This window comes from Ranitomeya imitator, chromosome 1, assembly GCF_032444005.1.
Source record: "Ranitomeya imitator isolate aRanImi1 chromosome 1, aRanImi1.pri, whole genome shotgun sequence".
NCBI classification, from domain to species: domain Eukaryota; kingdom Metazoa; phylum Chordata; class Amphibia; order Anura; family Dendrobatidae; genus Ranitomeya; species Ranitomeya imitator.
The window spans coordinates 1,214,712,527-1,214,739,907 of record NC_091282.1 but is presented as its reverse complement, the minus strand read 5'-3'; the positions used below and the strand labels follow the sequence as shown (position 1 = coordinate 1,214,739,907).

The window sequence follows — 27,381 nt, the reverse complement described above, 5'->3', positions numbered from 1 at the left end:
AGCCTCTAGAGTATGGGAGCGGCACAGCAGCCTCCACACCAGCCTCTAGAGTATGGGAGCGGCACAGCAGCCTCCAGAGTATGGGAGCGACACAGCAGCCTCTAGAGTATGGGAGCGGCACAGCAGCCTCCACACCAGCCTCTAGAGTATGGGAGCGGCACAGCAGCCTCTAGAGTATGGGAGCGGCACAGCAGCCTCCACACCAGCCTCTAGAGTATGGGAGCGGCACAGTAGCCTCCAGAGTATGGGAGCGGCACAGCAGCCTCCACACCAGCCTCTAGAGTATGGGAGCGGCACAGCAGCCTCCAGAGTATGGGAGCGGCACAGCAGCCTCTAGAGTATGGGAGCGGCACAGCAGCCTCTAGAGTATGGGAGCGGCACAGCAGCCTCTAGAGTATGGGAGCGGCACAGCAGCCTCTAGAGTATGGGAGCAATACACGAGTATGGGAGGAGCCCACCAGCCATTAGAGCAGTGTTTCTCAACTCCGGTCCTCAAGACCCACCAACAGGTCATGTTTTCAGGATTTCCTTAACATTGGATTGGTGATGGAATTAATGCTTGAGCAGGTGAAGAAATTCTCACCTGCGCAATACTAATGATATCCTGAAAACATGACCTGTTGGTGGCTCTTGAGGACTGGAGTTGAGAAACACTGCACTAGAGTATGTGAGGAGCCTGCCAGCCTCTACAGTATGGGTGCAGAACACCAGCCACTAGACTATGGAAGGAGCCCATCAGCCACTAGAGCAGTATTTCCCAAACTCCCGTCCTCACAGACCCCACGGGTCATGTTTTCAGGATTTCCATAGTGTTGCACAAGTGAGACAATTCCTGATGCCTTGATGATACTTCCACTATTTGCGCAATACTAAGGAAATCCTGAAAACATGACCCATTGGGTCCGTGAGGACTGGAGTTTGGGAAACACTGCACTAAAGTATGGAAGCAGATACACCAGCCTCTAGAGTATGGAAGGAGCCCACCAGCCACTAGAGTATGGAAGCGGGTACACCAGGCACTAGAGTAAGGGAGCGGGTACACCAGAGGCCATCGGATGGGAGAAGCCCACCAGCCACTACAGTAAGGGAGCGGGTACACCAGAGGCCATCAGATAGGAGCCCACCAGACACTAGAGTAAGGGAGCGGCACACCAGAGGCCATCAGATGGGAGGAGCATACCAGGCACTAGAGTAAGGGAGCGGCACACGAGTATGGGAGGAGCCCACCAGACACTAGAGTAAGGGAGCGGCATAACAGAGACCATCAGAAGGGAGGAGCCCACCAGACACTAGAGTAAGGGAGCGGCATAACAGAGACCATCAGATGGGAGGAGCATACCAGGCACTAGAGTAAGGGAGCGGCATAACAGAGACCATCAGAAGGGAGGAGCCCACCAGACACTAGAGTAAGGGAGCGGCACACCAGGCGTTAGAGCACACCAGGGGCCACTGGATGAAATCGGTAGAACAGGAGTTGGTGGTTGGGAGCGGCACACCAGGCGTTAGAGCACACCAGGGGCCACTGGAAGAAATGAGTACAACAGGAGTTGGCTGTTGGGAGCAGCACAGCAGGGGCTAGCAGATAGGAGAGGCACATCAAAAGCTGACCATTGGTCATTGACCACCCACAGTATCAGCATGCTCCTCTCCTGAACGACTGTGTTGCTCCATGCTATCCTTTCCATAAGTGATATAACTAAAGGAAACATTAGTTTTATTAGATCTGCTGATTTACAGTTGGCCTCGTGACAGTGCAGGTTATATGGGACTATATGGCGCAAAGAAAATATATACGGATAATGAGGCTCAGTGCGACATGAAGGAGATGAGCGGCTCAACCTGAGGGACGCTGTTCTTTAGGACTTGCTCCACTGCAAGACTTGGTAGAAGAATGGAGGGTTGGATTGGCCTCAGATCTCTTTTGTCCTTCTTGCTGATAAGTTCCCTCTGTCGCAGACTGTACATAGACCCTCGTTCTGTGGCATCCCCCTTTCTCAGTATTACCCCGTGAGTCAGTGGCATGGTGTCCAGAAGTATGGACGCAGGGGCCTGGCCTTCCTCTATTCCTGTGGTGAGCTGTGTGGCTAAAATGTTATCATGGAGAGTTGGGGGGTCACTGGATGAAAAGCTGAAATGAGGTCTTTTGACAGCCGCTTCTCTGCGTTTTCTGATCAGTGATTTATTCTCTGTGCTGATGTCCAGAACTTCTATCCGGGTATGCACATGGTGCTGGGGGAGTTTGCAGAGCTCAACCTTAGGCACAGAAAGGACATTGCCGGCATGGTCATAGATCACGTCCTTTTTCTGTGGGGGTCTCCCCAGCTGGATCTTTAAGATGTTGTGTAGGGAGGTGGGTAGAATGTCAATGGTCTCATCACTTTCCTTCTTATCAAGTTGCTTCAGTAACATCTCCTTCTCCATTTCCTCGAGAGATTTAGTGATGTTCTTCAGGCCGGCTGATCGGAGGGGACCGCGATGGGGACGGTAAAAAGGCCTAGTCTTTGGAGCTGTAGTAGGGGGAGTAGGTTTTATAGCTGGCTGGGAAGATGGGGGTGCAGAGATTTTGGGGATGGGTACTTGTTCCTGTGAAGACTGAGGTGGGTCCTCTTCCGCCCTTGGAGATTCTCCTGTCTGTGGGGTCTCCTCTGGGATATCAGTAAAGGCGTGCTTGAGGGATATCTGAGAAAATCCAGAAAGTGTTTAATATTCAAAATGTGGACTTCAGTAACATCTATTGTTGTATATGGACAATAAGTTGGAGACGTTCACATACCTGAGAATGACTGAAGTGGGGTGTTTGGGCAGGCTGGGTGACTGGGACACACCCTTGTGCCCAGGAGTCATGTGGACATGGCTGTGGTTCTTCCTGCCAGGTGCTTTCTGTATCAGGCTTGTGGTTGCCCTCATCTCTGGGCACAAATGTCCACTGTATAATCTGCAACATAGCATCTCGCGCCTGACTTATGGTATATGGGATCACCTGAAACCAAACATATTCACCTATAACTCTACGTATTAATATAACCTCTCATATTGCTCCACATAACTCATGACATCCCATTACACCTCCTATTACTCCAAATAATCCATCTCATTACTTTATTTCTTCAAATAATCCATCTCATTACTCCTCCTATTACTCCACATAATCCATCCCACTACTCCACATAACTCCTCTTATTACTCCACATAATCCATCCCATTACTCCATATAACTCCTATTACTCCATCCCATTACTCCACATAATCCATCCCATAACTCCTCCCACTACTCCACATAATCCATCCCATAACTCCTCCCACTACTCCACATAATCCATCCCATAACTCCTCCTATTACTCCACATAATCCATCCCATTACTTTATTACTTCAAATAATCCATCCCATTACTCCTCCTATTACGCCACATCATCCATCCCACTACTCCACATAACTCCATATAATAACTCCTATTACTCCATCACATTACTCCACATAATCCATCCCATAACTCCTCCCACTACTCCACATAATCCATCCCATTACTCCTCCCATTACTCCACATGATCCATCACACAACTCCTCCCACTACTCAACATAATCCATCCCATAACTCCTATTACTCCACATAATCCATCCCATTACTCCACATAACTCCTCTTATTACTCCACATAATCCATCCCATTACTCCACATAACTCCTCTTATTACTCCACATAATCCATCCCATAACTCCTCCCAGTACTCCACATAACTCCTCTTATTACGCCACATCATCCATCCCACTACTCCATATAATCCATCCAATTACTCCATATAACTCCTACCACTACTCCACATCATTCATCCCATTACTCCACATAACTCCTCTTATTACTCCACATAATCCATCCCACTACTCCACATAACTCCTCCCACTACTCCACATAATCCATCCCACTACTCCACATAACTCCTCTTATTACTCCACATAATCCATCCCATTACTCCACATAATTCCTCCAACTACTCCACATCATCCATCCTATTACTCCATATAACTCCTCCCACTACTCCACATAATCCATCCCATAACTCCTCCTATTACTCCACATAATCCATCCCATAACTCCTCCCACTACTCCACATAATCCATCCCACTACTCCACATAACTCCTCCTATTACTCCACATAATCCATCCCATAACTCCTCCCACTACTCCACATAATCCATCCCATAACTCCTCCCACTACTCCACATCATCCATCCCATTACTCCACATAACTCCTCCCACTACTCCACATCATCCATCCCATAACTCCTCTTATTACTCCACATAATCCATCCCATTACTCCACATAATTCCTCCCACTACACCACATAATCCATCCCATTACTCCTCCTATTACTCTACATAATCCATCCCATAACTCCTCCCACTACTCCACATCATCCATCCCATAACTCCTCCCACTACTCCACATCATCCATCCCATAACTCCTCCCACTACTCCACATCATCCATCCCATAACTCCTCCCACTACTCCACATCATCCATCCCATAACTCCTCCCACTACTCCACATCATCCATCCCATAACTCCTCCCACTACTCCACATCATCCATCCCATAACTCCTCCCACTACTCCACATCATCCCATTACTCCTCCCACTACTCCACATAATCCATCCCATAACTCCTCCCACTACTCCACATCATCCATCCCATAACTCCTCCCACTAATCCACATCATCCATCCCATTACTCCACATAACTCCTCCCACTACTCCACATCATCCATACCATAACTCCTCCCACTACTCCACATCATCCATCCCATAACTCCTCCCGCTACTCCACATCATCCATCCCATAACTCCTCCCACTACTCCATATCATCCATCCCATTACTCCTCCCACTACTCCACATAATCCATCCCATAACTCCTCCCACTACTCCACATCATCCATCCCATAACTCCTCCCACTAATCCACATCATCCATCCCATTACTCCACATAACTCCTCCCACTACTCCACATAATCCATCCCATAACTCCTCCCACAACTCCACATCATCCATCCCATAACTCCTCCCACTACTCCACATCATCCATCCCATAACTCCTCATTACTCCACATAATCCATCCCATAACTCCACATAATTCCTCCCACCACACCACATAATCCATCCCATTACTCCTCCTATTACTCCACATAATCCATCCCATAACTCCTCCCACTACTCCACATCATCCATCCCATAACTCCTCCCACTACTCCACATCATCCATCCCATAACTCCTCCCACTACTCCACATCATCCATCCCATAACTACTCCCACTACTCCACATCATCCATCCCATAACTCCTCCCACTACTCCACATCATCCATCCCATAACTCCTCCCACTACTCCACATCATCCATCCCATTACTCCTCCCACTACTCCACATCATCCATCCCATTACTCCTCCCACTACTCCACATCATCCATCCCATAACTCCTCCTACTAATCCACATCATCCATCCCATTACTCCACATAACTCCTCCCACTACTCCACATAATCCATCCCATAACTCCTCCCACTACTCCACATCATCCATCCCCTTACTCCACATAACTCCTCCCACTACTCCACATAATCCATCCCATTACTCCTCCTATTACTCCATATAATCCATCCCATAACTCCTCCCACTACTCCACATAATCCATCCCATTACTCCTCCTATTACTCCACATAATCCATCCCATAACTCCACATAATTCCTCCCACCACACCACATAATCCATCCCATTACTCCTCCTATTACTCCACATAATCCATCCCATAACTCCTCCCACTACTCCACATCATCCATCCCATAACTCCTCCCACTACTCCACATCATCCATCCCATAACTCCTCCCACTACTCCACATCATCCATCCCATAACTACTCCCACTACTCCACATCATCCATCCCATAACTCCTCCCACTACTCCACATCATCCATCCCATAACTCCTCCCACTACTCCACATCATCCATCCCATTACTCCTCCCACTACTCCACATCATCCATCCCATTACTCCTCCCACTACTCCACATCATCCATCCCATAACTCCTCCTACTAATCCACATCATCCATCCCATTACTCCACATAACTCCTCCCACTACTCCACATAATCCATCCCATAACTCCTCCCACTACTCCACATCATCCATCCCCTTACTCCACGTAACTCCTCCCACTACTCCACATAATCCATCCCATTACTCCTCCTATTACTCCATATAATCCATCCCATAACTCCTCCCACTACTCCACATAATCCATCCCATTACTCCTCCTATTACTCCACATAATCCATCCCATAACTCCTCCCACTACTCCACATCATCCATCCCATTACTCCATAGAACGCTTTCCGTTTCTTGGTTAGGTGTACCTGCTGCTGGAGATAGACTGTCAGGCACTCCTCCATGACGTGGCTGATCAGAGAATCTACTATGTCTCCCACCACATGTTCTCCATCTTCAGCCGTCACCATGGACATCCAGTCATCCTCGGTGAAGCGTCCTGGTATAATATCCACGGTCACTGGTGGGAGAGGAGCCACGGTCACAGTTCGGGACTTGTCCCCCCGAGTCTTGGAGACAGAGACACGAGGCATGACCTGCAGGACACATAATGGACGATGACTCCCCCACTTATGTGATGTAGCATTTACCAGAGGATGACCGCAGCCGACTATGGCGTCATCTCTCCATGATAACACAGGGTAAGCTTTAGAAACTATGAGTGACCGGGGAGCGGAGCAATGATGGTAGACATGGACCTTCTTACCTTTGTAACAAAATGAAAAGAAAAAATGGAAGTGTGTCTGCTCTTGAGCTGATGATAAACGTCCGTGTCTCGCATGTGAAAACCAAGCTCTGGCGCCGGCACTGTGCAGCGGAGCGTGCGGCTCCATGTGTTGCTGTGCGGCTCCATGTGTTGCTGTGCGGCTCCATGTGTTGCTGTGCGGCTCCATGTGTTGCTGTGCGGCTCCATGTGTTGCTGTGCGGCTCCATGTGTTGCTGTGCGGCTCCATGTGTTGCAGTGCGGCTCCATGTGTTGCTGTGCGGCTCCATGTGTTGCTGTGCGGCTCCATGTGTTGCTGTGCGGCTCCATGTGTTGCTGTGCGGCTCCATGTGTTGCTGTGCGGCTCCATGTGTTGCTGTGCGGCTCCATGTGTTGCTGTGCGGCTCCATGTGTTGCTGTGCGGCTCCATGTGTTGCTGTGCGGCTCCATGTGTTGCTGTGCGGCTCCATGTGTTGCTGTGCGGCTCCATGTGTTGCTGTGCGGCTCCATGTGTTGCTGTGCGGCTCCATGTGTTGCTGTGCGGCTCCATGTGTTGCTGTGCGGCTCCTAGTATTGCTGTGCGGCTCCATGTGTTCCTGTGCTCCGCTCCCAAGTGCCGGCGCCAGAGCTTGGTTTTCACATGCGAGACACGGACGTTTATCTCGCGAGTGGAAAGGAGCCCTAAGAAGAAACATATCACTGCAAGTAGAGGTGACCACTGCCCTCAACCAATGGAGGAAATATAACGTCCAGTCAGCAGAAAAAAAACACAACATCTGCAGAAAGCTAAGCCTGTCCACAGCATTACCCCATTAAAAGAGAGCACGAGTGTGGTGGAGGACTCACTGTACAGGCTGGGCAACGTTGGCGGTACATAAGCTGCATAAACACATGAGGAAGAAGAGATTAATAATCACAGATATCGTGGCCATTTTTGGTCACCACTTGAGAAAATCTGGAGATACAATGGGTTCTCCCTAAGAAGAAATACAGATAGAAGGTCTCTTATCCTCAGCGAGTATTGAACGAGGGCGAGTGAAAGCTGGAGGAGATCTCCACTGTCCTTATATACTGGCTGGTCCAATAGTATTAGGACACTTGACAGCTCCTTCATATACCAGGACAATGGTCATACACCTAGCCATCAGGATATAACCTGGGACTTACAGCTATTTTTCCATTGTAGGTAAATCCATAGTGTGTTAGATTCCTATGAAGAGAGAAAGTACCGGTACCAATGGACACTACAACACCAGAAGCTCAGAAGAGCCCAGAAGACAAGTCACAAAGAAGATCACAGATTCTGTCCTTCACATCCTATAGACAAGATCAGATCACTCAAAGGAGAAGACAGACCACAATCCAGAGAGAGAAAAGACTACAGGAGTGGATATATCTATAATGCTGTACAATGTCAGCCACACCAAAAGCCTGGGAGAGCCCACAAATAATGGAGAAGATCACAGATCCTGCCCTTTATATCTGCTACATAAGATCAGATGACTTCTGAGGAGGACATGTCTCACTGTTTACAATGTGGAGGAGAAGATAATTCAGGAGCGGGCACGTCTACAATGAGATACACTGATAATAAGAAGGGAAGTAGCAGTGATCTAAGCAACAGAGAGACCAGAAGTAATGGAGAAGATCACAGATCCTGCCCTTCATATCTGCTACATAAGATCAGATGACTTCTGAGGAGGACATGTCTCACTGTTTACAATGTGGAGGAGAAGATAATTCAGGAGCGGACACGTCTACAATGAGATACACTGATAATAAGAAGGGAAGTAGCAGTGATCTAAGCAACAGAGAGACCAGAAGTAATGGAGACGATCACAGATCCTGCCCTTCATATCTGCTACATAAGATCAGATGACTTCTGAGGAGGACATGTCTCACTGTTTACAATGTGGAGGAGAAGACAATTCAGGAGCGGACATATCTACAATGCGGTACACTGATAATAAGAAGGGAAGCAGCAGTGATCCCAGCAACATCAAAAGTCCGGAGAGCCCAGAAGACAAGGAAAGTGGAAGATCGTAGCATCCCGTCCTTGACACTGCGTAGACCATTTCAGATGTAGTACAATCAGACGAGACGATCGCAGGTTAAAAAAAAGGTTTTAAAAATATTAAAAAAATGTTCAAATCATCAGTTTTCCTCCACTAAAAATAAATAGAACTATTCCATATTATACAATGCTGAGTCTGGGAAAAGTCCAAACTAAAAAATTCATGAATCAATACGGTGAAGGTGCAGGAACTGCCCTATTCCAACATCACAGCTCCCTAACAGAACACAGAAAACTGATGAAAATGCTCGATGTCCTGTACGAAGGGTCAATGTTCTGTTCACTATGGTTTCTCAGTAACATTACAGTGATTCTAAACATGCTAAACACTTGGGGGTTTTATACTTCAGTGGTGAAAAATAAATTCTGAACCTCGTTTTGTTTCTGAACCCCATGACATTTTTCCGCATATGGAGCAGTGTGGGGGCTGTTTTTTGAGCATTCAGCTGTAGTTTTTTTGGTACCATTTTGGGGTACATGCGCCATTTTGATCACTTTATTGTGCAAGATGGAAAAACAGCAATTCCGCCATTGTTTTTTCTTCTCAGCGCTTGAACTTCACAGCACACAGTCCTCGGCGGCAGATCTTCACAGCACACAGTCCCCGGCGGCTAAACTTCACAGCACACAGTCCCCGGCGGCTGAGCTTCACAGCACACAGTCCCCGGCGGCTGAGCTTCACAGCACACAGTCCCCGGCGGTTGAGCTTCACAGCACACAGTCCCCGGCGGTTGAGCTTCACAGCACACAGTCCCCGTCGGCTGAGCTTCACAGCACACAGTCCCCGGCGGCTGAGCTTCACAGCACACAGTCCCCGGCGGCTGAGCTTCACAGCACACAGTCCCCGGCGGCTGAGCTTCACAGCACACAGTCCCCGGCGGCTGAGCTTCACAGCACACAGTCCCCGGCGGCTGAGCTTCACAGCACACAGTCCCCGGCGGCTGAGCTTCACAGCACACAGTCCCCGGCGGCTGAGCTTCACAGCACACAGTCCCCGGCGGCTGAGCTTCACAGCACACAGTCCCCGGCGGCTGAGCTTCACAGCACACAGTCCCCGGCGGCTGAGCTTCACAGCACACAGTCCCCGGCGGCTGAGCTTCACAGCACACAGTCCCCGGCGGCTGAGCTTCACAGCACACAGTCCCCGGCGGCTGAGCTTCACAGCACACAGTCCCCGGCGGCTGAGCTTCACGGCACAGTCCCCGGTGGTAGCGCTTCACAGCACACAGTCCCCGGCGGCTGAGCTTCACAGCACACAGTCCCCGGCGGCTGAGCTTCACAGCACACAGTCCCCGGCGGCTAAACTTCACAGCACACAGTCCCCGGCGGCTGAGCTTCACGGCACACGGTCCCCGGCGGCTGAACTTCACAGCACACAGTCCCCGGCGGCTGAGCTTCACAGCACACAGTCCCCGGCGGCTGAACTTCACAGCACACAGTCCCTGGGGGCAGATCTTCATGCCACACAGTCCCTGGCGCCTGAGCTTCACAGCACACAGTCCCCGGCGGCTGAACTTCACAGCACACAGTCCCCGGCGGCTGAACTTCACAGCACACAGTCCCCGGCGGCTGAGCTTCACAGCACACAGTCCCCGGCGGCTGAGCTTCACAGCACACAGTCCCCGGCGGTTGAGCTTCACAGCACACAGTCCCCGGCGGCTGAACTTCACAGCACACAGTCCCCGGCGGTTGAGCTTCACAGCACACAGTCCCCGGCGGCTGAGCTTCACAGCACACAGTCCCCGGCGGCTGAGCTTCACAGCACACAGTCCCCGGCGGTTGAGCTTCACAGCACACAGTCCCTGGCGGTTGAGCTTCACAGCACACAGTCCCCGGCGGTTGAGCTTCACAGCACACAGTCCCCGGCGGCTGAACTTCACAGCACACAGTCCCCGGTGGTTGAGCTTCACAGCACACAGTCCCCGGCGGCTGAGCTTCACAGCACACAGTCCCCGGCGGCTGAGCTTCACAGCACACAGTCCCCGGCGGTTGAGCTTCACAGCACACAGTCCCTGGCGGTTGAGCTTCACAGCACACAGTCCCCGGTGGTTGAGCTTCACAGCACACAATCCCCGGCGGCTGAGCGTCACATCTGAGAGAAACACAATGACTTTCTCAGGCGTCATCCTAGTTGCATCCATTTTTCTTCACTGAACAGGTGAACTGAACTTTTTTTTATCTTTTGACTCAAGAATGAGGGCAGCATGTATCAGTCACTGGCTGTAGGATCACATGTATGATTTGTATGATTGTGTCTGAAACACTGCGGCATTTCAGAGAAAAACAAACTGCCGGTGACCAAGCCACACTGCGCAGTAGTCCTACAGGTGGGTCCCCGATGGCGGCTCTCCGCCTGCTGACAGTGACTGACAGCCTCTGCTTATACAGTGATTGTCGCAGCGTTTCAGAGATGAGCATACAAGGCTGTGATCGTACAGCCAGTGACTTGTCCACGATCTGTGCAGCAAGTATCGCCCGCCAGGTTCCCTTTACTGGCTGACTCTGACCGGCCATAGTGATGAGAATAGGACCAGCTCTCAGTTTCACGGACCGGAGACGCATTTTTAAAATAGATTTGTGTATTTATCCCTGAAAGTTTGTGGGTTTGTGCGTTAAAAAACAGACGGACAGGACTTGTCACACAGAGGAGTGAAGTTAGTGTAAGATGGCAGTTACGGGGGTTTCCAGCGGGCCCCTGGCTGCACCTGTACCCTGTCAGCTCCCTATGGTGGCCGATAGGAGTTGCTGTGCCATGCCGGCCAGATTCAGCTATCTAACACTGCTGCTGAGCCTGCTGCATGCAGCTGCCAGCACAAGGGGGCTACAATGTGCATCATGGGTTTATAAGGGGTTAAGTAAGGTCAAGAATGTTCTAGGCCCCCAAAGGACTGGTGCATGTGAAGCTTTCTGGGGCTGCACCAAAGAATACTGGGCAACTCGCCCCAATCTCCTGCCTCTGCTTTCCTATAGTAAATCCTCTGCTGCTGTCTTTATGTTCCGTCTTTTGGGCGATTTTCTTTTTTAGTTTCAGGAATAGAAAAACGCCTCAAAAAAGTGCATGTGACATCAGCAGAATAGGAGCGGAGCAAGCAAAATGCAGGGGCCACACTGTGGGAAATGGAGACGATGACACCCCGTGTGGTGAAATATCTGTATATATATCTATATATATATATATATATCTATATGTGTGTAGAGACATATGTCTAGGGTTATATGTGTGACTAGTGATAATGTAACATCTGTCCTGAAGGCAAATCGCACCTAGGTGTTAATAGGTACTTCCTTGGAACTAGTAGAAATTCTGTCTCCAGATCTCACCAGGAGGTCTGGCTAAGGCCAAGAACAAAGGAACACTTGAAACCTCTGAGGTCTTGGAGGGGAGATGCTAAATTTCGGCCTGAGGTAATCTATCCCTGAGAACCTCTCCTCAAGAGAAAATAATATATTCATTGGGGGCGCGGCCGTGGCCCAATCAAACAGGCAGCAGTTATGATATTGGCCTGAGGGGCCGGTCTAGAAACCTGACCTCAGACCAAAGTTAATAAATTTAGGCTGCAGACAGAGAATTGAACTTTTTGCTATTAAAATATAAAACTTTAACAAGTTGAACCTTGAATGTTCTAAAGAATCTAAAGGTGTGTGAGCCTTATGAGTGATAGACATATTTTTATTAGTATTATTGTTAGTTCCGGGACTCATCGCCCGTGTATTCGATGAGTGGCGGCAGCGTGTATGAGCGGGTGTGTGGCCTGGGTCGGTGTGTGATTTATGCTCCCATTACAGCATAGGACAGAGGTTGAATGCTGGACTGAGAGTGGGGAGATAGATTAACCCTTGCAGGCACAACCCCAAGTCACGTGTGAGAGCAGGCACGTGACGAATTAGTGACACCACGGAGAAGGGATCCGTGACACCCCGAATCAACAACATGATGAGAAAGGGGATCTGCCCGACTACGCCCTAAACCATATCAGATCGCTCAGACACGCTAAGGTCCAACTGTCTACAATCAAGAGGCGCGAGGTCCACTGCCAGAGACATGTGCCATAGGAGAGGAGCAAGCAAAACGCAGGGGCCACACTGTGAGAAATGAAGACAAAGACACCCCGAGTCAACAACATGATGAGAAAGAGGATCAGACCGCCTATGACCTAAATCAGATCAGATCGCTCAGACGCGCTAAGGTCCAACCGACTACAATCAAGAGGCGCGAGGTCCACTGTTAGAGACGTGTGCCATAGGAGAGGAGCAAGCAAAACGCAGGGGCCACACTGTGGGAAAGACGGACGATGACACGCCGAGTCAACAACATGATGAGAAAGGGGGTCAGATCGCCTGTGCCCTAAACCAGATCAGATCGCTCAGATGCGCAATGGTCCAACCGTCTACAATCAAGAGGCGAGAGGTCCAATGCTAGAAACGTGGGCCATAGGAGAGGAGCATGCAAAACGGAGATGGCAATGTCAGGCAAAGGTAGGTTAGTAGAGGGAGAGAACACGAGGAGTTCAGTTTTTGACAGGTTCAGTTTCAGATAGAGGGAGGACATGATGTTAGAGATAGCGGTAAGACAATCACTGGTGTTTTCTAAAAAGGCAGGCGGATATCAGGAGAAGTGTATAATTGGGTGTCATCAGCATAGAGAGGATACTGGAACCAAATCTACTGATTGTTAGTACAATAGGGGCAGTATACAAAGAGAAGAGGAGGGGGCCTAGGACTGATCCTTGAGGAACCCCAACAGTAAGGGGAAGGTGAGAAGAGGAGGAACCAGCAAAACATACAGTGAAGGATCGGTCAGAGAGATAGGAGGAGAACCAGGAGAGAACGGTGTCCTTGAGGCCGATGGAGCGGAGCATAGTGAGGAGGAGCTGATGATCCACAGTGTCGAATGCTGCGAAGAGATCCAGGAGAATTAGCATGGAGTAGTGAACATTTGATTTAGCTGTTAGTAGGTCATTAGAGACTTTAGTGAGGGCAGTTTCAATAGAGTGCAAAGAGCGGAAACCAGATTGAAGAGGGTCAAGAAGAGAGTTATCTGAGAGATAGCGGGTAAGACGGGAGTGGACCAAGCGTTCGAGGAGTTTAGAGATGAAGGGAAGATTAGAGACAGGTCTATAATTAGCGGCACAGATTTGGTCGAGGGATGGTTTTTTAAGTAATGGATGTATGATGGCATGCTTAAATGAGGAGGGAAAGATACCAGAAGAAAGAGAGAGGTTGAATATTTTTGTTAGGTGAGAGGTGACAGCCGGGGAAAGGGACTGGAGGAGATGTGACGGAATGGGGTCACTGGTGCAAGTGGTCGGGCGAGAAGATGCAAGGAGCCTGATTACTTCTTCTTCTGTAACTGGTTCAAAGTCAGAGAGTGAACTAGATGCAGTGGGGGAGGGAGGACAGTGCATGGTATGAAGAGATTGTCGAATGTGGTCAATTTTTTCCTTGAAGTAATTGGCCAGATCGTCAGCGCGGAGATCCGTGGTTGGGGACTGCACTCTTGAGTTGAGTAGGGACTGGAAAGTGTCAAAGAGACGTTTAGGGTTATTGGACAGTGAGGGGACGAGGGTGTTGAAATAGGTTTGTTCGGAGAGGTGAAGGGCAGAGTTGTATGTTTTTAGCATGCACTTATAATGGATGAAATCTTCGGGTAGATTAGATTTTCTCCACAGACGTTCGGCACACCTGGAGCACCGCTGCAGGAAACGTGTTTGCAGCGTGTGCCAGGGTTGTCGCCGTCTGTACTGAGTTGTTTTATGTATAGGAGCAGCTTCATCCAGGGCACCTTGCAGGGTTTCTTTGTAATGCTTCAGAGCAGAATCAGGACATGAGATGGAGGAGATTGGGGCCAATGAGGACTGCAAGTTCTTCATAAGTTTCTGGGTGTTAATGGCCTGTATGTTTCTATAAGTGTGGAAAGTGGGGGTGACCTGAGCGGGAAGGCAGTTCTTGATAGAGAACGAAAGAAGGTTGTGGTCAGAGAGCGGGAGAGGGGAGTTTGTGAAATCATCCACTGAGCAAAGATAGATGAATTTTGGAGCTTATTTTGTCATGCAGTGAGGCCGGTCTGCCTGTGCCGTCAGTGTGCACCGTCCCCTCACCCTGGGCACAGCTGGGGGCACAGGTATAACTCAGTACACCCCACAGACAGGAGCCAATGACGCTGGTGGCAGCTGCAGGGTCTTTCCCACAGTGTGTGACAGCAGATCCTGCAGATGACGCAGCTCAGCAGGATGAGGCTTGTGTACACCGCCAGCTCCAGGTGAATCCCGTCAGGTGTCACTACCTGGGGACAAGCCGCGAAGCTCAGTAGTCAAGTGTTCCCTGGAGTAAAGCCAGGACAGTGCACAGACGGGGGCGACACTGAGCAGCCATTCCCACAGTCCGGGTCACTGAGCCTCTTCCAGGTTCTCAGGGCCGTATCCAGTATATTTCGGACCCTCCGAGAATCCAGGACCCTTTTCTCCTCTGGTGTCTGAACGGTCGTGTTCACACGGTGCAGAAATCCGGTGTTTTTGTTTTCTGCAGGTTTGGCACCAAACTCCACAATAACAATCCTCTCTGATTATTAAATACTAGAGAACATGGAGCACAATAAACACCAACGGAATGAAAAGATAAAAGAATCATTTTATTAATACACTTAAAATTATCAACAATAACAGCCAAATCAAAAGGCAGAACACAAAAGAGAGGATGAATACAAGTAACCTGCTAGCACAGCAGGAGATAAGGACCAATAGTGCAAATATAGGAGCGTAAATAGAGCAAATCCTAAAAAAGAGGGTATAGGGGGATGGTAAGATCCTAGTGGATAGACAATATAGGTTCTACACATAGATACCTGTAAACACTGCCAAAAAAGACAAATCCCCACTACCCCTACATGCCCCAATAGCATGCTATCACTCACCCATAGTGAACAATGTCAGTAAGATCCTCCTGCTGCGACCCCTTAAGGGCGTCCTCTGCTGGGCAGTATACTACGTGGCTGGGCAATATACTACGTGGCTGGGCAATATACTACGTGGCTGGGCAATATACTACGTGGCTGGGCAATATACTACGTGGCTGGGCAATATACTACGTGGCTGGGCAATATACTACGTGGCTGGGCAATATACTACGTGGCTGGGCAATATACTACATGGCTGGGCAATATACTACGTGGCTGGGCAATATACTACGTGGCTGGGCAATATACTACGTGGCTGGGCAATATACTACGTGGCTCTGCTATATACTACGTGACTGGGCAATATACTACGTGACTGGGCAATATACTACGTGGCTGGCCAATATACTACGTGGCTGGGCAATATACTACGTGGCTCTGCTATATACTACGTGACTGGGCAATATACTACGTGACTGGGCAATATACTACGTGGCTGGGCAATATACTACGTGGCTGGCCAATATACTACGTGGCTGGGCAATATACTACGTGGCTGGGCAATATACTACGTGACTGGCCAATATACTACGTGACTGGGCAATATACTACGTGACTGGCCAATATACTACGTGGCTGGGCAATATACTACGTGGCTGGGCAATATACTACGTGGCTGGGCAATATACTACGTGACTGGCCAATATACTACGTGGCTGCGCAATATACTACGTGGCTCTGCTATATACTACGTGACTGGGCAATATACTACGTGACTGGGCAATATACTACGTGACTGGGCAATATACTACGTGACTGGGCAATATACTACGTGGCTAGGAAATATACGTGGCTGGGCAATATACTACGTGGCTGGGCAATATACTACGTGGCTGGGCAATATACTACGTGGCTGGGCAATATACTACGTGGCTAGGAAATATACGTGGCTGGGCAATATACTACATGACTGGGCAATATACTACGTGGCTGGGCAATATACTACGTGGCTGGGCAATATACTACGTGGCTGGGCAATATACTACGTGGCTCTGCTATATACTACGTGACTGGGCAATATATTACGTGACTGGGCAATATACTACGTGGCTGGGCAATATACTACGTGACTGGGCAATATACTACGTGGCTCTGCTATATACTACGTGACTGGGCAATATATTACGTGACTGGGCAATATACTACGTGGCTGGGCAATATACTACGTGACTGGGCAATATACTACGTGGCTAGGAAATATACGTGGCTGGGCAATATACTACATGACTGGGCAATATACTACGTGGCTGGGCAATATACTACGTGGCTGGGCAATATACTACGTGGCTGGGCAATATACTACGTGGCTGGGCAATATACTACGTGGCTCTGCTATATACTACGTGACTGGGCAATATATTACGTGACTGGGCAATATACCACGTGGCTGGGCAATATACCACGTGGCTGGCCAATATACTACGTGACTGTGCAATATACTACGTGGCTCTGCAATATACTACGTGACTGTGCAATATACTACGTGGCTCTGCTATATACTACGTGGCTGGGCAATATACTATGTGGCTCTGCTATATACTACGTGACTGGGCAATATACTACGTGGCTCTGCTATATACTACGTGGCTGGGCAATATACTACGTGACTGGGCAATATACTACGTGACTGGGCAATATACTACGTGACTGGGCAATATACTACGTGGCTGTGCAATATACTACGTGGCTCTGCTATATACTACGTGACTGTGCAATATACTACGTGGCTCTGCTATATACTACGTGACTGGGCAATATACTACGTGGCTGGGCAATATACTACGTGACTGGGCAATATACTACGTGACTGGGCAATATACTACGTGGCTGGGCAATATACTACGTGGCTGGGCAATATACTACGTGGCTGGGCAATATACTACGTGACTGGGCAATATACTACGTGACTGGACAATATACTACGTGGCTGGGCAATATACTACGTGACTGGGCAATATACTACGTGACTGGGCAATATACTATGTCGTTGGGCAATATACTACGTGACTGGGCAATATACTACGTGAATGGGCAATATACTACGTGACTGGGCAATATACTACGTGAATGGGCAATATACTACGTGAATGGGCAATATACTACGTGGCTCTGCTATATACTACGTGACTGGGCAATATACTACGTGACTGGGCAATATACTACGTGGTTGGGCAATATACTACGTGACTGGGCAATATACTACGTGGCTGGGCAATATACTACGTGACTGGGCAATATACTACGTGACTGGACAATATACTACGTGGCTGGGCAATATACTACGTGACTGGGCAATATACTACGTCGTTGGGCAATATACTACGTGACTGGGCAATATACTACGTGACTGGGCAATATACTACGTGAATGGGCAATATACTACGTGACTGGGCAATATACTACGTGACTGGGCAGTATACTACGTGGCTCTGCTATATACTACGTGACTGGGCAATATATTACGTGACTGGGCAATATACTACGTGGCTGGGCAATATACTACGTGAATGGGCAATATACTACGTGGCTCTGCTATATACTACGTGACTGGGCAATATATTACGTGACTGGGCAATATACCACGTGACTGGGCAATATACTACGTGACTGGGTAATATACTACGTGAATGGGCAATATACTACGTGACTGGGCAATATACTACGTGGCTGGGCAATATACTACGTGACTGGGCAATATACTACGTGACTGGGCAATATACTACGTCGTTGGGCAATATACTATGTGGCTGGGCAATATACTACGTGACTGGGCAATATACTACGTGAATGGGCAATATACTACGTGACTGGGCAATATACTACGTGGCTGGGCAATATACTACGTGAATGGGCAATATACTACGTGGCTCTGCTATATACTACGTGACTGGGCAATATACTATGTGGCTGGGCAATATACTACGTGACTGGGCAATATACTACGTGACTGGGCAATATACTACGTGACTGGGCAATATACTACGTGACTGGGCAATATACTACGTGAATGGGCAATATACTACGTGGCTCTGCTATATACTACGTGACTGGGCAATATACTATGTGGCTGGGCAATATACTACGTGACTGGGCAATATACTACGTGACTGGGCAATATACTACGTGACTGGGCAATATACTACGTGGCTGGGCAATATATTACGTGGCTGGGCAATATACTACGTGGCTGGGCAATATATTACGTGACTGGGCAATATACTACGTGACTGGGCAATATACTACGTGAATGGGCAATATACTACGTGACTGGGCAATATACTACGTGGCTGGGCAATATACTACGTGACTGGGCAATATACTACATGACTGGGAAATATACTACGTGACTGGGCAATATACTACGTGACTGGGCAATATACTACGTGACTGGGCAATATACTACGTGACTGGGCAATATACTACGTGGCTGGGCAATATATTACGTGACTGGGCAATATACTACGTGACTGGGCAATATACTACGTGAATGGGCAATATACTACGTGACTGGGCAATATACTACGTGGCTGGGCAATATACTACGTGACTGGGCAATATACTACAAGACTGGGCAATATACTACGTGACTGGGCAATATACTACGTGGCTGGGCAATATACTACGTGACTGGGCAATATACTACGTGAATGGGCAATATACTACGTGACTGGGCAATATACTACGTGGCTGGGCAATATACTACGTGAATGGGCAATATACTACGTGGCTCTGCTATATACTACGTGACTGGGCAATATACTACGTGGCTGGGCAATATACTACGTGACTGGGCAATATACTACGTGACTGGGCAATATACTACGTGACTGGGCAATATACTACGTGGCTGGGCAATATATTACGTGACTGGGCAATATACCACGTGACTGGGCAATATACTACGTGACTGGGCAATATATTACGTGACTGGGCAATATACTACGTGGCTGGGCAATATACTACGTGACTGGGCAATATACTACGTGACTGGGCAATATACCACGTGACTGGGCAATATACTACGTGACTGGGCAATATATTACGTGAATGGGCAATATACTACGTGGCTGGGCAATATACTACGTGACTGGGCAATATACCACGTGACTGGGCAATATACTACGTGACTGGGCAATATACTACGTGACTGGGCAATATACTACGTGGCTGGGCAATATACTACGTGACTGGGCAATATACTACGTGACTGGGCAATATACTACGTGACTGGGCAATATACTACGTGACTGGGCAATATACTACGTGACTGGGCAATATACTACGTGACTGGGCAATATACTACATCACTGGGCAATATACTACGTGACTGGGCAATATACTACGTGACTGGACAATATACTACGTGACTGGGCAATATACTACGTGACTGGGCAATATACTACATCACTGGGCAATATATTACGTGACTGGGCAATATACTACGTGGCTGGGCAATATACTACGTGACTGGGCAATATACTACATCACTGGGCAATATACTACGTGACTGGGCAATATACTACGTGACTGGACAATATACTACGTGACTGGGCAATATACTACGTGACTGGGCAATATACTACATCACTGGGCAATATATTACGTGACTGGGCAATATACTACGTGGCTGGGCAATATACTACGTGACTGGGCAATATACTACATCACTGGGCAATATACTACGTGACTGGGCAATATACTACGTGACTGGGCAATATACTACGTGACTGGGCAATATACTACGTGACTGGGCAATATACTACATCACTGGGCAATATATTACGTGACTGGGCAATATACTACGTGGCTGGGCAATATACTACGTGGCTGGGCAATATACTACGTGACTGGGCAATATATTACGTGACTGGGCAATATACTACGTGACTGGGCAATATACTACGTGACTGGGCAATATACTACATCACTGGGCAATATATTACGTGACTGGGCAATATACTACGTGGCTGGACAATATACTACGTGACTGGGCAATATACTACGTGACTGGGCAATATACTACGTGCCTGGGCAATATACTACGTGGCTGGGCAATATACTACGTGACTGGGCAATATACTACGTGACTGGGCAATATACTACGTGGCTGGGCAATATACTACGTGACTGGGCAATATACTACGTGCCTGGGCAATATATTACGTGACTGGGCAATATACTACGTGACTGGGCAATATACTACGTGACTGGGCAATATACTACGTGACTGGGCAATATACTACGTGACTGGGCAATATACTACGTGACTGGGCAATATACTACGTGGCTGGGCAATATACTACGTGGCTGGGCAATATACTACGTGACTGGGCAATATACTACGTGACTGGGCAATATATTACGTGACTGGGCAATATACTACGTGACTGGGCAATATACTACGTGACTGGGCAATATACTACGTGACTGGGCAATATACTACGTGGCTGGGCAATATACTACGTGACTGGGCAATATACTACGTGACTGGGCAATATACTACGTGACTGGGCAATATACTACGTGGCTGGGCAATATACTACGTGACTGGGCAATATACTACGTGACTGGGCAATATATTACGTGAATGGGCAATATACCACGTGACTGGGCAATATACTACGTGACTGGGCAATATACTACGTGACTGGGCAATATACTACATCACTGGGCAATATACTACGTGGCTGGGCAATATACTACGTGACTGGGCAATATACTACGTGACTGGGCAATATACTACGTGACTGGGCAATATACTACGTGGCTGGGCAATATACTACGTGACTGGGCAATATACTACGTGACTGGGCAATATACTACGTGGCTGGGCAATATACTACGTGACTGGGCAATATACTACGTGACTGGGCAATATACTACGTGACTGGGCAATATACTACGTGGCTGGGCAATATACTACGTGACTGGGCAATATACTACGTGACTGGGCAATATATTACGTGAATGGGCAATATACCACGTGACTGGGCAATATACTACGTGACTGGGCAATATACTACGTGACTGGGCAATATACTACATCACTGGGCAATATACTACGTGGCTGGGCAATATACTACGTGACTGGGCAATATACTACGTGACTGGGCAATATACTACGTGACTGGGCAATATACTACGTGACTGGGCAATATACTACGTGGCTGGGCAATATACTACGTGACTGGGCAATATACTACGTGACTGGGCAATATACTACATCACTGGGCAATATATTACGTGACTGGGCAATATACTACGTGGCTGGACAATATACTACGTGACTGGGCAATATACTACGTGACTGGGCAATATATTACGTGACTGGGCAATATACTACGTGACTGGGCAATATACCACGTGACTGGGCAATATACTACGTGACTGGGCAATATACTACGTGACTGGGCAATATACTACATCACTGGGCAATATACTACGTGGCTGGGCAATATACTACGTGACTGGGCAATATACTACGTGACTGGGCAATATACTACGTGGCTGGGCAATATACTACGTGACTGGGCAATATACTACGTGACTGGGCAATATACTACGTGGCTGGACAATATACTACGTGACTGGGCAATATACTACGTGACTGGGCAATATACTACGTGACTGGGCAATATACTACATCACTGGGCAATATACTACGTGGCTGGGCAATATACTACGTGACTGGGCAATATACTACGTGACTGGGCAATATACTACGTGACTGGGCAATATACTACGTGACTGGGCAATATACTACGTGACTGGGCAATATACTACATCACTGGGCAATATACCACGTGACTGGGCAATATACTACGTGACTGGGCAATATACTACGTGACTGGGCAATATACTACGTGACTGGGCAATATACTACATCACTGGGCAATATACCACGTGACTGGGCAATATACTACGTGACTGGGCAATATACTACGTGACTGGGCAATATACTACATCACTGGGCAATATACTACGTGGCTGGGCAATATACTACGTGACTGGGCAATATACTACGTGACTGGGCAATATACTACGTGACTGGGCAATATACTACGTGACTGGGCAATATACTACGTGACTGGGCAATATACTACGTGACTGGGCAATATACTACATCACTGGGCAATATACCACGTGACTGGGCAATATACTACGTGACTGGGCAATATACTACGTGACTGGGCAATATACTACGTGACTGGGCAATATACTACATCACTGGGCAATATACCACGTGACTGGGCAATATACTACGTGACTGGGCAATATACTACGTGACTGGGCAATATACTACGTGACTGGGCAATATACTACATCACTGGGCAATATACCACGTGACTGGGCAATATACTACGTGACTGGGCAATATACTACGTGACTGGGCAATATACTACATCACTGGGCAATATACTACGTGGCTGGGCAATATACTACGTGACTGGGCAATATACTACATCACTGGGCAATATACTACGTGCCTGGGCAATATACTACATCACTGGGCAATATACTACGTGGCTGGGCAATATACTACATCACTGGGCAATATACTACGTGGCTGAGCAATATACTACGTGACTGGGCAATATACTACATCACTGGGCAATATACCACGTGACTGGGCAATATACTACGTGACTGGGCAATATACTACGTGACTGGGCAATATACTACGTGACTGGGCAATATACTACATCACTGGGCAATATACCACGTGACTGGGCAATATACTACGTGACTGGGCAATATACTACGTGGCTGGGCAATATACTACATCACTGGGCAATATACTACGTGCCTGGGCAATATACTACATCACTGGGCAATATACTACGTGGCTGGGCAATATACTACATCACTGGGCAATATACTACGTGACTGGGCAATATACTACATCACTGGGCAATATACTACGTGACTGGGCAATATACTACATCACTGGGCAATATACTACGTGACTGGGCAATATACTACGTGCCTGGGCAATATACTACATCACTGGGCAATATACTACGTGGCTGGGCAATATACTACGTGGCTGGGCAATATACTACGTGACTGGGCAATATACTACGTGACTGGGCAATATACTACGTGCCTGGGCAATATACTACGTGCCTGGGCAATATACTACGTGACTGGGTAATATACTACGTGACTGGGCAATATACTACGTGACTGGGCAATATACTACGTGACTGGGTAATATACTACGTGACTGGGCAATATACTACATGACTGGGCAATATACTACATGGCTGGGCAATATACTACGTGACTGGGTAATATACTACGTGACTGGGCAATATACTACGTGACTGGGCAATATACTACGTGACTGGGCAATATACTACGTGACTGGGCAATATACTACGTGGCTGGGCAATATACTACGTGACTGGGCAATATACTACGTGCCTGGGCAATATACTACGTGCCTGGGCAATATACTACGTGACTGGGTAATATACTACGTGACTGGGCAATATACTACGTGACTGGGTAATATACTACGTGACTGGGCAATATACTACGTGACTGGGCAATATACTACGTGACTGGGCAATATACTACGTGAATGGGTAATATACTACGTGACTGGGCAATATGCTACGTGACTGGGCAATATACTACGTGGCTGGGCAATATACTACGTGACTGGGCAATATACTACGTGAATGGGCAATATACTACGTGACTGGGTAATATACTACGTGACTGGGCAATATACTACGTGACTGGGTAATATACTACGTGACTGGGCAATATACTACGTGACTGGGCAATATACTACGTGGCTGGGCAATATACTACGTGACTGGGCAATATACTACGTGAATGGGCAATATACTACGTGCCTGGGCAATATACTACATCACTGGGCAATATACTACATGGCTGGGCAATATACTACGTGACTGGGTAATATACTACGTGACTGGGCAATATACTACGTGACTGGGCAATATACTACGTGACTGGGCAATATACTACGTGACTGGGCAATATACTACGTGGCTGGGCAATATACTACGTGACTGGGCAATATACTACGTGCCTGGGCAATATACTACGTGCCTGGGCAATATACTACGTGACTGGGTAATATACTACGTGACTGGGCAATATACTACGTGACTGGGTAATATACTACGTGACTGGGCAATATACTACGTGACTGGGCAATATACTACGTGGCTGGGCAATATACTACGTGACTGGGCAATATACTACGTGAATGGGCAATATACTACGTGACTGGGCAATATACTACGTGACTGGGCAATATACTACGTGGCTGGGCAATATACTACGTGACTGGGCAATATACTACGTGAATGGGCAATATACTACGTGACTGGGCAATATACTACGTGACTGGGCAATATACTACGTGGCTGGGCAATATACTACGTGACTGGGCAATATACTACGTGACTGGGCAATATACTACGTGACTGGGCAATATACTACGTGACTGGGCAATATACTACGTGAATGGGCAATATACTACGTGACTGGGCAATATACTACGTGGCTGGGCAATATACTACGTGACTGGGCAATATACTACGTGACTGGGCAATATACTACGTGGCTGGGCAATATACTACGTGACTGGGCAATATACTACGTGAATGGGCAATATACTACGTGACTGGGTAATATACTACGTGGCTGGGCAATATACTACGTGAATGGGCAATATACTACGTGGCTGGGCAATATACTACGTGCCTGGGCAATATACTACGTGAATGGGCAATATACTACGTGACTGGGCAATATACTACGTGACTGGGCAATATACTACGTGAATGGGCAATATACTACGTGACTGGGCAATATACTACGTGACTGGGCAATATACTACGTGGCTGGGCAATATACTACGTGACTGGGTAATATACTACGTGACTGGGCAATATACTACGTGACTGGGCAATACACTACGTGGCTGGGCAATATACTACGTGACTGGGCAATATACTACGTGAATGGGCAATATACTACGTGCCTGGGCAATATACTACATCACTGGGCAATATACTACGTGCCTGGGCAATATACTACGTGACTGGGCAATATACTACGTGGCTGGGCAATATACTACGTGAATGGGCAATATACTACGTGACTGGGCAATATACTACGTGGCTGGGCAATATACTACGTGACTGGGTAATATACTACGTGACTGGGCAATATACTACGTGACTGGGCAATACACTACGTGGCTGGGCAATATACTACGTGACTGGGCAATATACTACGTGAATGGGCAATATACTACGTGGCTGCCCATCACGTGACTCCGGTAGATGCAGACGTTACCTGTGAACTCGCGCCGCTCCGGCTCCGCTCTCCGGTTTTGCTGCTCATGTTCCCCGGTTACAGGAAACAACTGTCTCCCGTAACTAAGCAACAAAGACTCCTCCCCCGGAAAGACGTCACAGAAACAATTGTGTTTCTAGGATACTAAGGCTGAGCGGCGCCAACTGATGACGTTACGACATTACCATAGCAACCGCGGCTCCATCTACTGAAAACCGCAGCGAATCCGGTAATTACAGACCCCGTTATATATCCCCCTCTATACAGAGCCCCCTGTTATATATCCCCCTCTATACAGAGCCCCCTGTTATATATCCCCCTCTATACAGAGCCCCCTGTTATATATCCCCCTCTATACAGAGACCCCTGTTATATATCCCCCTGTATACAGAGACCCCTGTTATATATCCCCCTCTATACAGAGACCCCTGTTATATTTCCCCCTCTATACAGAGCCCCCTGTTATATATCCCCCTGTATACAGAGACCCCTGTTATATATCCCCCTCTATACAGAGCCCCCTGTTATATATCCCCCTGTATACAGAGCCCCCTGTTATATATCCCCCTCTATACAGAGATCCCCTGTTATATATCCCCCTCTATACAGAGACCCCCTGTTATATATCCCCCTCTATACAGAGACCCCTGTTATATATCCCCCTCTATACAGAGACCCCCTGTTATATATCCCCCTCTATACAGAGCCCCCTGTTATATATCCCCCTCTATACAGAGACCCCCTGTTATATATCCCCCTGTATACAGAGACCCCCTGTTATATATCCCCCTCTATACAGAGACCCCCTGTTATATATCCCCCTCTATACAGAGCCCCCTGTTATATATCCCCCTCTATACAGAGCCCCCTGTTATATATCCCCCTGTATACAGAGCCCCCTGTTATATATCCCCCTCTATACAGAGATCCCCTGTTATATATCCCCCTCTATACAGAGCCCCCTGTTATATATCCCCCTGTATACAGAGCCCCCTGTTATATATCCCCCTCTATACAGAGCCCCCTGTTATATATCCCCCTCTATACAGAGACCCCCTGTTATATATCCCCCTCTATACAGAGCCCCCTGTTATATATCCCCCTGTATACAGAGCCCCCTGTTATATATCCCCCTCTATACAGAGATCCCCTGTTATATATCCCCCTCTATACAGAGACCCCCTGTTATATATCCCCCTCTATACAGAGA

General features: G+C 47.9%; 2 protein-coding genes across 2 annotated transcripts in view; one reads left to right on the top strand and one right to left on the bottom strand.

Annotated features, from left to right (window-relative positions):
- Positions 1-1,697: 1,697 nt before the first annotated feature.
- Positions 1,698-26,281, bottom strand: C1H2orf81 (chromosome 1 C2orf81 homolog). The gene is made up of 4 exons (XM_069745019.1): positions 26,172-26,281; positions 6,407-6,634; positions 2,774-2,980; positions 1,698-2,679 (listed from the first exon to the last, which is right to left on the bottom strand). Exons 1-4 carry the CDS (start codon positions 26,217-26,219, stop codon positions 1,807-1,809), a joined length of 1,356 nt encoding a protein of 451 aa, XP_069601120.1. The 5' UTR covers positions 26,220-26,281; the 3' UTR covers positions 1,698-1,806.
- Positions 26,277-27,381, top strand: part of WDR54 (WD repeat domain 54) — a 69,802-nt gene continuing 68,697 nt past the window's right edge. Inside the window, exon 1 of the mRNA XM_069745020.1 lies at positions 26,277-26,400. The gene's annotated coding sequence lies outside the window, so the exon portion shown is untranslated. The remainder of the gene's footprint in view (positions 26,401-27,381) is intronic.

Coding starts and splice junctions, on each gene's coding strand:
- C1H2orf81 (XM_069745019.1), bottom strand. CDS start 26,219: ATGAGCAGCAAAACCGGAGAGCGGAGCCGGAGCGGCGCGAGTTCACAG. Junction 2,981..6,406: donor CAGTCTATCTCCAGCAGCAG/GTACACCTAACC, acceptor GTTTGGTTTCAG/GTGATCCCATATACCATAAG. Junction 2,680..2,773: donor CCCACTTCAGTCATTCTCAG/GTATGTGAACGT, acceptor GGATTTTCTCAG/ATATCCCTCAAGCACGCCTT.